Source organism: Stenella coeruleoalba (genome assembly GCF_951394435.1).
Source record: "Stenella coeruleoalba genome assembly, chromosome: 3".
NCBI classification, from domain to species: Eukaryota; Metazoa; Chordata; class Mammalia; order Artiodactyla; family Delphinidae; genus Stenella; species Stenella coeruleoalba.
Genome location: NC_137148.1, coordinates 153,715,247 through 153,726,618, shown reverse-complemented (window position 1 = coordinate 153,726,618; position 11,372 = coordinate 153,715,247). Strand labels below are relative to the sequence as shown.

At 58.1% G+C, this 11,372-nt stretch overlaps 1 protein-coding gene across 1 annotated transcript; it reads left to right on the top strand.

Annotated features, from left to right (window-relative positions):
• Positions 1 to 833: 833 nt before the first annotated feature.
• RNF44 (ring finger protein 44) lies at positions 834 to 10,283 on the top strand. Its single transcript, XM_079917217.1, has 12 exons — positions 834 to 920; positions 1,681 to 1,735; positions 6,252 to 6,403; positions 6,612 to 6,801; positions 6,980 to 7,147; positions 7,552 to 7,728; positions 7,835 to 7,996; positions 8,079 to 8,203; positions 8,520 to 8,607; positions 8,696 to 8,817; positions 8,954 to 9,053; positions 9,257 to 10,283. Exons 1-12 carry the CDS (start codon positions 913 to 915, stop codon positions 9,317 to 9,319), a joined length of 1,410 nt encoding a protein of 469 aa, XP_079773343.1. The 5' UTR covers positions 834 to 912; the 3' UTR covers positions 9,320 to 10,283.
• Positions 10,284 to 11,372: the final 1,089 nt, after the last annotated feature.

Below are 11,372 nucleotides of genomic sequence, written 5' to 3'. Positions count from 1 at the left end.
AATCACACACACACACCCAGCAACCCCACCACACAGGCTTAACAAATGTTTTAACATTTTTTGCTGGTATCTTGTTTAGGGCTGTGCTGGAGGTAACCCTATGTCAGTGCAGCTGCATACAGAGGAGTCCAGTTATTGATTATATGCATAATTTATTTGACCTGTTCCCAGCTCCCAGCTTTTTTTTTTTTTCTATCGATGTAGAGATAATACCCCACTTTGTATAACGTCTGCCTGGGGAGGCGTCGAGGCAAAGGGGAACGACGCTGGGCTTTGGCTTGGGTTCAAGTATCTGCTCGGCCACTCTTCCTCGCTTTGTAACCTGGGGTGAATGACACCCCTCTTGAGTCTCTCTACCCATCTGTAAAATGGGCAGGTTGTAGTAATGCGTCTCATAATTGCTAGGAGGAGTACAGTAGAAAACTAAAGACTTCATTGGGTTTAGTTCCCCAATCCCCCTAAGCAGGGAGCTCTCCGAGGCCTCGCCTAGAGCAATTAGAGCGCGGGACGACTGCTGCTCCAGCTTCAAACTGTTCCCCGCCCTTTTCCCGGGCCACGCTGGGGGCGGGGTGTTTAAATGTCTCTGTGATGTCAACGCGAGCCGGGCCAATCCTTCCCGACAAGCGTTAGCTTATTTGCATGGGTTGCCCATTATTGGTTCGTTGGGCAATCCAGCCCCTCCCAACTTTTTAAAGCCACCGCGCAGTATAAACAAGGAGATGCGAGGAGGCCAGGCCATGATGTCATCGCGGCGCAGTAGCTTTCGGGGCTGACGTCATCTCCGGGGAGGTTGCCGGCCCAGGGCTGTTAGAGCCTTCCTAACCACTCGGACTGGCTTAAGAGCCGCTGCTGCCCTGTCGAAGGTCAGGTCCATTGCACTTGCGTCCCAGGCGCCGTCCCAAGGAGGGGACCATGACACAGTAAGTCCGGGCTGCGGCTCTCCCAGCGGGACCCACTTATGTGGCGGGGAAACTGAGCCTCAGAAGCATGAGTGATTTGTGAGTTTGCATAGCAAGTTAGAGTTACAGCCAATTTGTCTTGCTTACCGCGCGGTCTCCCCTCTTTAGGTCAGACCATGTGGCCCCGCCCCTTTCCTGTGATGGCTGCGGGCACTTTAAGTGAGGAGGTGGGGGCGAGAGGAGGTTTTAAAAAAAAAAAACTGCCTTCCAAGATGGCGGCCCACTAATCACGTGCCGAGTCTCGGCGAATGATTGGCTCTTGGCGCCCCCGAGGGGCGGAACTCTTAGCAAGGGGCGGGGCCCTCGCGGGGAGCAGTCGGCTACAGTTTGCCGGAACCTCCCGGCGCGCCCCCGCGAGCCCCCCTCCCGCCCGGCGCGCGACCCCGCCGCTTCGAATGTTGTGAATCAAATGTGGGGTTTGTTACATTCCGCTGCCGCCGCGGACAGTTCTTAAAGGGCCAGTCGCCGGCAGCTGCGCAAACCCGGCCGCGTCCTGCGCCGCCTCCCGCTCCCAGAGGGCCTGGGCCGAGAGACTGACCGCGCGTGGGCCTCGCGAGGCAGACGCCCGGCGGACGGACAACAAAGAAAGAGGGCCCCGGAAGGAGCCGGACTGCCCCCGGACCGGGGGGGTGGGGAAGGGAGCACATTGTTCCTCAGGGCGGGGGCTCTTAAAGGGTCCAGGCAGCACACTCCCACCCCCCCACCCCCGCCTCTTGCCCAGCTTGGCCGTCCTAGATCGGGAACAAAGGAGTCAACGTGTGGCCAGGCGGCCGAAGGTGAGTCGGGGCCAGAGCCCCCAGCTCCCGATTTCCGCATCCCTGGAATTCCTGCCCCCCCCTTCCCCTGGGACTGAGGGCTGTGATCTAGCTGGCTCTGCAGGAGTTAATTACGGGCAGTCCGGAGGGGAGATGGCGAGGCCTCTAGAATCCGGGACCCCTCCCCACCCCCAGCGCCCCCCAAGGCCAGGCCGAGTCTCCCTTCTCCAGAGGCAGAGCGCTGCGGTTGGAGAGGAAGGAGCCGCCCCCTCCCCCTGCCGCCGCCACTTCCTTTGTTGTTGCTTTTGTCTCACGCCGAGCACATGGTCCGGGATCCTCGGCTCTTAAAGTCACAGCGCTCTGGCCCCGACGCCGCCGTATGGCCTCCAGCCCCCGATGTCCCCCCGAGCCCGGCACAAAGGAGTGAGAGGGGGATGAGGGAAGCCCCTCTCTGGGCGAGTATCTGTACCACGTCCTCCCCACCCACGTCCCCAGTCCCAGGGAGGGATGGCTGAGGAAGCTCCCCGAATCCCGCAACCTGCTCCTGGCCCACATTGAGGAGGGGCTTGCTCCTCAGGGACACTGGTTTCCTCCCCCAGTAATGTGACCACCTGGTTTTTTGCGTCTTGCCTCTTGTGGCTTTATTTGGGAGCTCTGGGAAGGAGAGATTTCCACTCCCATTTTACAGTTGTGGCAACTGAGGCGCACAGAAGGGAAGATTTCCTTGACCAAGGTCACCCAGGGAGTCTGGGCTGGCCAACAACTCTTAACTCGCAGCCTGGTGGTCCTGCTCTCAGCTGCCTCCAGGCACCACAGTTAGGGAGCTCTGCTTGCCCACCAGTCAGTGCTGGGCCCAACCCGCCTCTTTTTTGAGGGGTGGGAGGGGGGCTCCTCAGCCTGCCTGAGTCTGCTCCTGTTCTCAGGGCCTGACTTAGCTTATCTGCAAAACAGTCCCTGTACCTGCAAACAGCCCCCAGGCCCAAATGATATGTCAGGATCTCCCTAGACCAGGATGGGGATAGGAACTAGGGAGTTGGCTGCCTCCTGGGCGAGGGGGTGGATGCAAGGTGCAGTCCCTGCTTCTGGGCGAGATTGGATTTAGGGACCCTCAAGACCCTTTTACGGAGACCTCACTGAGAGCCCAGCACAGAGGAGGTGTGGTGAAAGGCAGAGCAGTTAGGTGGTGGCCTTGTTGTTTGACCTTGAGCAAGTTGCTGCTCCAGCTCTGGGCCTTCCTTGCTTCTTTCCACAATAGGTCTAGTCAGGATGCCTGAAAGAGAAAGCTCCCCTGATCTCCTTTAGGGCCTGCAGTAGAGAATTGGCATTAGGTAATTCTTGAGGTTACTGATGGTAATGAGAGTCAGGGGTTGAGGAAATCTGGGCCTAGCGGGCCAGCCAGGACTAATTCTGTCCTTCTTTGGCTTTGTGGTCTGCAGCAAGTTACATTCTTTCTCCTGGTCTCAGTTTCCTCAACTGTGAAGTGGGTGAGTTTCCCATGGGACATCTCTGTCTCCAGTCAAGAACCAGGGTCCCCTCCCTTGCCAGCTGGGAGAGGATATTCCCTGAGGGAGGCATGTTTCCCAGCTGCCTCCTGCAGAGCTTAAAATAGCATCTTTAAGCTGCTTGGGGGGTGGGAGTGAAGGTCAGCCTGTTGTATTTTCTAATAGTGATCGGTCACACCTAAACTTTACAAATCACTGCAGCAGCCTTTAAGCAGTCTTGGGAGGTGATTATTGGGCTATTCCCATTTTACAGATGAATAAACTGAGGCTCAGAGAGGGGAGGCGATGTGCCCAATCCTCAGCCAAGACTCTGGCCAGAAGTCAGGGTATTGTGTGTAAGAATGCAAGGGTCAACACTGTCATCTTTGTCACCGTCAGTCACAGCTAGAGGCCTTCTGTCTGGTGGTTGGGTTTCTCGGCTCCTTGCCACTTCCTTTCCTGAGGTGTGGGTGTCCTTGAAGAGGCTGGCCAGAGCAGATTCCCATGGGCCTAGGCCTCTGTGATTCTGCACCCCTGAGCCTTGACACTGCCCGGACTTCAAGACAGCCTGGCACAAGAGGAGCAGTTGAGGCCACTGCCATGTCCCAGTGCACTCACAGCTCCAACTGACTGGCCTTGGACCTCACTTCTCTGAGCCTCAGCATGCCTACTTCTGAAGGTTGCTATGAGGACTTATCAGGATGGCACATGGGAAGTATTGTATACTCCTCATAGGCAGGACTGTGGGCTCCCAGGATCTCAGAGGTCAGTTAGAACAGAGGTTCTCAAGCACCTGCCTCTGCTGTAGAAACTGCTGGGGAATTTAGTAGAAATCTAGGTGCCCTTGTTCCCCAACCCTCCAAAGATTCTGATCCAAAAATCTGGGGTGGGTCAGGAGTCTGTTGTTAAAGTTATTTAGGGGTTTCCTCTGAGTCTCTCTTGGCCTTTGTTTGCTCGGCTGGATTATCAGCAGGAATCAAGGAGGCTGTGTGTGTACACATGAGTGTAAGGATATGCACTTGGCCCACGCTGGGGGCTCACGACCCCAGTCACCTGTGGTGGGCAGGCAAGGAATGGGCCTGGGGTGGCCTGGAGAGAAAACTCATGCCCAGAGTGAGGTGGGTCAAGCAGAAATGAGGGCCCAGTGGGACCAGATTTTCTGCTTCCTTCCCCCCGCCACACACACAACACACTGAAAGGACAGATTTTTTTATGTCCCAGTTTTTAATCATTGGCACTAACTTCACTGCTGCCAGACATGGCCTTAGACCTATGTAATTGGCTCTCCAGTGAGCATTTACCACATCGGGCCTGCCCTGTGCTGGACACAAGCTGGTCACTGGGCCCTGCCCACCCCTCTGCCAAGTGCTGGAGCCCAGGTTGGGTAGGAGAAATGTGAATTTCAGCTCTACTGTGGCTGTGGCCTTGGCCCTGTGCTGTCTTATCAGGTGAAGAGCCTCCCTTTCAGGCTCATTTTGAAAGTCAGGGCCCATGCACGTAAAGCCCAGCACAGAGGAAAGGAACAAGGTGTTGAGGGGACAGTACACCGGTTCCCTAGCTGTGTTAGCAGGGAGGTGACACTTAAAGCTGGGTATGAAGGAAGCATAGGAGTTTTGTTAGATGGAGGCAGGGTTCCCTGTGGCAGGAACAGCCAAAGGCTGGTCCTGTTGGATGCGCCCTTCAGCATTGCAGGGTCTGACAGTTTCCAGAGTTCTCCCTGGCAGGGCCTCATTCCAAGCTCTGGAGTTAATGAGTGGTCCCCCCAACTTTCCCCACCTGGACCCTAGCTCCTGCCCCGCCCCATTCTCACTCAACTTCCTCCCTTAGGTTTAGGTTCTTGCTTCCTCTTTTCTCAGCAAGCCCCACCTCCGACTTGGGGGCTGTGTTGGGTCTGGTTTGCATGCACTCCCCCCACACACAAAGGGCCTGGCTGCACGCCAGACCCACCAGTTCACCAGAGGTTGACTTCCTTCATCACGTCCTGCCAGAACCCTTGGGCTGGACCCCTTCCCATCAGCATCAGTGTGCAGCAAGAGGCTGGTAGTCAGCCCACCTCCCAGCTTTGACACTTATTGTGAGGCCTTGGGCAAGTCCTTTCGTCTCTGAGCCTCAGTTTTCTCTTCTGCAAAATGAGGCTAACAGTACCTTACTTGAAGAGTAGGTGAAGTCCCATTTGGGTAGGCACTGTGGGAACAGATTATGAAAAGGAAGTATACAGTCAGCCCTCTCTATCTATGGGTTCCACATCCATGGATGTAACCAATTGCAAATTTAAAATACTTAGGGAAAAAAATTCCATAAAGTTGCAAAAAACAAAACTTGAATTTGTCACTTACATAGCATTTACATCATATTTACATAGCATTTACATTGTATTAGGTATCATAAGTAATGTAGAAATGATTTAAAGTCCATGGGAGGATGTGTGTAGATTATATGCAAATATTATACCATTTTATATAAGGGACTTAAGCATCCTCGGATTTTGGTATCGTGGGGGTCCTAGAACCAATCCTTCGTGGATACTGAGGAATGACTGTACTGACTTGGCTTGGACTGGGAACCCCGAGGGCAAGAACCAAGTCAGAACCTCTCACCTGTTACTAGTGGAAGAACTAGGCCCCAGGCCTGTTTGCAATCCATCTTGAGCCAACCAGACAGAAGGGAGGAAGCTGGAGTCCCCTCAGGAGCCCCAGTTACCTAGAGGTCAGAGTTGTAGATCCCCACGCCAGGACAGGTTTTCCTGGAGACCCCACCCTGAGGGGGCCTTACCAGAGCCCCCTGGCCTGGAAGCATGCCGGCCAGCCCTCTGAACTTACCCTGAGGCGGACCCTGATCTCATTTCACAGCGCAGGAAACTAAGGCCTGGACTCCCTGCAGGCCAAGCCTGAACCCTAGTGCCAGAGCGCAGCGCTGCCTGGGGAGCCCAGGGTGTGGTGGGCATCAGTGGCCTCTGGAACCAGGCTGCAGAGGTTTGATTCTGTCTCCCCGACCCCTAATGGAGCAAGGGACTGGACTTCTCTGTACCTTAGTTCCTTTGTCGGTTTGCTTCCTAGGGTTGTGAGCCCTGGCCCAGCCCCTCCACCCCTCTGCCTCCCCTGATGCAGCCATGGGCTCTGGCAGTGACTAGGTGGCCGCCCTCTGCCCCTGTGGGTCAGCGGCGATTCTCTGCAGGACCCAGCAGCAGCCCAGGCCAGCTCTGGGGAAGGTAGGAGGGAACCTCCCAGTCCTGTGGAGCCCGGAGCCCCTGGTACTGGAGCTTTCAGCCTGGGCTGGGGCACAGGGGCCAGGGGTGGTAGGGCACAGGGCCCTGAGCTGTCTTCCTTCCCCAGTGGGTAGTGACCTTGGCTTCTCTCCATGCTCTGTGAATGAGCGGCCCCCGTCAGTGCTACTGGGGCTTCCTCTCTGTGGTGCAGCCCTGGCCGTGAGGGCCCCCTGGCCAGCCCACCTACCCAGGATGAGCGCTTACCCTCCCAGCAGCCGCCGACCCGACCAGCATACCTCCCCGTAGAGGAGCGCCGAGCCTCGGCTCCTGCCGGCGGGAGCCCCCGAATGCTGCACCCAGCCTCCCAGCAGAGCCCGTTCATGGTTGATCTCCACGAGCAGGTAAGCGGAACCCCCATGCCCACGCCCCGCTGCCCCTGGCCCCTGGCGAGCCGGTCTGAGGAGCAGAGGGAGCAAGCCCTGACTTCACCTTCACCAGAGCTGGCCCGGCAGGACTTTGCTTCTCACCTGGGGGCAGCAGAGTGGCCTCCCTACAGTTCCTGGGTCTCTCCTCCTGCAGGTGCACCAGGGACCTGTCCCTCTGTCCTACACAGTCACCACAGTGACGACCCAAGGCTTCCCCTTGCCTACAGGCCAACACATCCCTGGCTGCAGCACCCAGCAGCTCCCAGCATGCTCCGTGATGTTCAGCGGGCAGCACTATCCCCTCTGCTGCCTCCCGCCCCCGGTGAGTGAGCGCCTGGGCCTCCTGCCCTGCCCCCAGCTGAAGGCCCCAGGCACAGGCCAGTGTCGGAACTGAGCTGAGCTTACAGCGCCCATCCAGGCTGTCAGTGTCTGCTCGGCTCCAGGCCACAGCCCTGTCCAGAACGGCATATGTGCGTTCACGTCCAGTGGGAGGGCACTTCAGAGTTCAGGGACCTCCCTGCTCCCAGTGCCTGCTTTATGGTTTGGAGTGGTAACTGTGGGTCTTAAGAGCAAGACGTCCTGCCTGGGAGGCCTAGGCCAGGCATGGGTGGTCCAGAGGCCTTTGATTGGGACCGCTCGCTGGGTGGAATGGCCCCTGGCCCAGCCACAAGCAGACCCCGCCCAGAGCCCAGAAGAACATTCTCCAGCCTCTGCCCCCTTTCTCAGCAGCTGATCCAGGCATGTACCATGCAGCAGCTCCCTGTGCCCTATCAGGCCTACCCCCACCTTATCTCCAGTGACCACTATATCCTGCACCCTCCACCGCCAGCCCCACACCCCCAGCCCGCTCATATGGCGCCTCTTGGGCAGTTTGTGTCGCTGCAGACCCAGCATCCACGTATGGTGAGTCTGAGCGATGGGTCTGATGCTAGAGGGGATGGCAAGTGGGGCAGGGAGGTGGGGGCTTTCCTTGTCACTGACTCTGCTGACTCACCCCTGCTTCTTCCAGCCCCTGCAGCGGCTCGACAGTGATGTGGACCTGCGGGGGGATCAGCACCCCCTGGGGAGCTTCACCTACTCCACCTCTGCCCCGGGCCCAACTCTGTCCCCATCCGTGCCCCTGCACTACCTGCCCCACGATACCCTGCACCAGGAGCTGTCCTTTGGTGTGGTAAGTGCCACTCCCCACCCAGGATCTAGGGTGACCGGGAGACAGGCCCATGGCTGACGTGCACCTGGCCCCCCTCTTGCAGCCATATTCCCACATGATGCCCCGGAGACTGAGCACCCAGAGATACCGCCTACAACAGCCGCTCCCGCCACCACCCCCGCCGCCTCCACCACCACCGTATTACCCCAGCTTCCTGCCCTACTTCCTGTAAGTACCTGTACATGTGCCCCAGAGCTGTGGTGCCCTGTTCTTCTGGGGCCTCTAGTGGTTAGAGCCAAACACAGCCCCGTGGGGTCCCGGGGCCTCTCGAGCCACCTAGCATCCCCGCCAAACCATACATGCACACTCACGCTCACCAGCTGGGCTCCCTGCCCTACTGCGACATCTTGGGACAGACACTGGGGTCCCTGGTGTGAACAGTGCAGAGTTCTGGGCTTTGTTTCATGGCGGGAGTCGGGAGCAGCTCTGCGCCCCTTACGCCTACTGACCTTGACCCCGGGCCCGCGTACCTATCTCCCCCTAGCTCGATGCTGCCAATGTCACCAACAGCAATGGGGCCCACCATCAGCCTGGATCTTGATGTGGATGACGTGGAGATGGAGAACTATGAGGTCCCGTGGAGCCCTGTCCTGGGAGGTGGGGGCATGGGGGACTTCCAGCCCTGGCTGCCACTGACCCTCCCCTCCTGCACACGTCCAGGCCCTCCTGAACCTGGCAGAGCGGCTGGGAGACGCCAAGCCTCGCGGCCTCACCAAAGCGGACATCGAGCAGCTTCCATCGTACCGCTTTCATCCTGACAGCCACCAGTCAGAGCAGACGCTGTGAGTGCCCTGCGCCCCCTCCTGTCTCTCTGTGAGCACAGATGCGTTGCGGTCTTCCCAAGGTAGCGCTTCGTGCTCTGCCGCGAACCTGCCCTCGCCTTCAGTGTGCGGGTGACGCTCTGTGCCCTCCTCCCAGGTGTGTCGTCTGCTTCAGCGACTTCGAGGCACGGCAGCTGCTCCGGGTCCTCCCCTGCAACCACGAGTTCCACACCAAGTGTGTCGACAAGTGGTTGAAGGTAACGTAGCCACGCCCGCTCCCAGGTGTTCCTGGTGTAGTGAGGGAGGAGGGTGGCCTGGAGGGCTTCCCTTCGTGTCCTCTTCAGCATCCAGAAGTTCCGGCTCCACTCAGGGAGCCAGGTCCCCACCGGGCAGCAGAACAGCCCCGGATGGGTTGGGGGTCCGGTGAGAGTGGAACCTGATGTGCGGCTGCTCCCCCCAGGCCAACCGGACGTGTCCCATTTGTCGGGCTGACGCTTCCGAGGTGCCCAGGGAGGCTGAGTGAAGTCCACAGCCACCCAGGAGAACCCTGCCCAAAGCTCTGGAAACTCCGGGAGCCCCGGAAGGCCGAGGAGGGCGTGGCCCAGGCCTGCCCTGCCGTTCCTGCCTGCATCTCCAGAGCTGGTGCCAGGGTCAGCCCGAGAGAAGCCCCTGCAATAAGCCCTTGCATTTGCCAAGCTCCAAAGACTCCCTCCCCGTTTGCCCACCAGTCTAAAAGACGCCCGCCAGGGAGCGGCCTGAGAGTCCCTAACTCAGTCTCTCCTGTTTGCCCTCGGGTCTGTCTCCTTTTCTTGCCGGCCCTGGGAGCCAGGGGTTCATTACCCTCGTGTGGCTGGTGGAGATCCTTGGCCCCGGGATGGGCAAAGGGGGTGCTGTCCTCGGTCGCCTGGTCTCTTGCACTGAAGTGGTGTGCTCTCTGCTCAGGTGGCACTGACAGGCGTGGACAGACAGTGGCAGGAGGCCAGTGGGTTCTCCTGCCTTGACCCCAGACAGACTCAGGCAGCCAGCCCCACCCAGGTTGCTGTGGGGTGGGGCTGGCTCCCTAGAGGACCCTCACCTCGGGTACAACATTCCTGCCCCAAGCCCAGGCTGGAGGGCATCAGAGCCAACCTCCCGAGCAGGTGGGAGGCAGGCCCTGACCCGGGACGGCATGTATCCTGAGGGGGCCTGGACCAGGCCAGGGAGAGTGATTTCCTGTGTTGCTGGTGGCTGCCCCTGCCTGGCGGTGACAGGGCCCAGACCCATGCCCCATCTCCCCTCTCTGTCGTTTTGCATGAACGTGAGGAGCAGCAGTTTTTGTTTATTCATTTGGCCCAAAATCGCGTGTAGGATTTGAGGGTGTGGATTTTTTAAACAATTTCTTTTCTTTTGGTTTAATGGGCGGGGGGGTGTATAGGGACCAACCAGGACCAAGTGCCCAGGGGCAGGGAATGGTCTGGTGGTGCCGCCTGGTCTGCATGCATGTGCGCGGCTGGGGCGGGGCCAGGCGGCTGGCGGTCATGGGTGGGGTTGGGGGGGTGGGGGGGGTCTGTGCTCAGCTGATAACTGCCATGCACTGTACTGCACACGTCCCCAGAGCCTACCGGGACCGTACGCTTTTCAGGGCATTTCTCCCTCTCTAGCCAGGGCCTGTCTCCCACCTGCCTGGGCGTGTCTCCTCCAGGGAAGTCCCAGGGGGACAGGGTCCAAGGAGGGTGTGGACCCCGCCTCCAGGGGCCCCCTCCCAGCCTGAGCCCTGCCCTCCAAGACCTGGAGGAGCCCCCGGAGGGTCTGGCCGAGCTCCCTACCCTCACCCACCCGGGTCCCATTCCGTTTCTTCCTCACCCCCCGCTGGGGTTGCTGCGCCGAACGAACCGCGTGTGGGGCCGGCACATCCTAGCAGGCAGCCCCTGGCGCCTGCTGCCTCAGGGATGCTCCAACCACCCTCGTTCTCCCGCAGCGGCCCTGGCCCACCGCCTCCCCCCAGCCTGCCGTGGGGCCCCATCAGCCTGGCCCCCACCCCATGGAGAACCCAGAGTCTTACTGTATATAACTCCAGGTGACATTTCTATATTTATAGCAGTGTTGATACCCCACCTGTTTTACACAGAGAACTACCCTCTCCGACCCCCTCCCTTCCCCACCCCCCAAAAAAAAGGTTTTCGAAACCCTTAACGGTTCCTGGGGCAGGTGGAAACAGGCTCACGGATGGTGTGTTGACTGCAGCAGTGATTCCAACGAGCAGCTATTGGGGGGGAAACACAACATTTAAAAAAAAAAAAAAGTTTAAAAAAAAAGATTTATAAAACAATTATTTAGGATGTTTGTGATTTGCCGACCTTGCTATAGATGCCATGTTACCAATGATTTCCTGTGGTGGGGGCTTGTCATTGTTTACTCTTTTATTTACCAACTTCTGGCCTAGGCATGACAGTGGGTGCTGTCCCCCAGCCCTGGCTGGGCCCAGTGCCTGTATTCTGTGTTAGAAAGGTCTTTTATATATATATATATATATATATATATATATATATATATATATATATATATATATATATATATAAAATTACATATATATATAT

Excerpts from the sequence above, each read along its gene's own strand:
- RNF44 (XM_079917217.1), top strand. Across the intron at positions 7,729-7,834 it reads AGACCCAGCATCCACGTATG|CCCCTGCAGCGGCTCGACAG; the intron begins GTGAGTCTGAGC and ends TGCTTCTTCCAG. Across the intron at positions 8,204-8,519 it reads AGCTTCCTGCCCTACTTCCT|CTCGATGCTGCCAATGTCAC; the intron begins GTAAGTACCTGT and ends ATCTCCCCCTAG.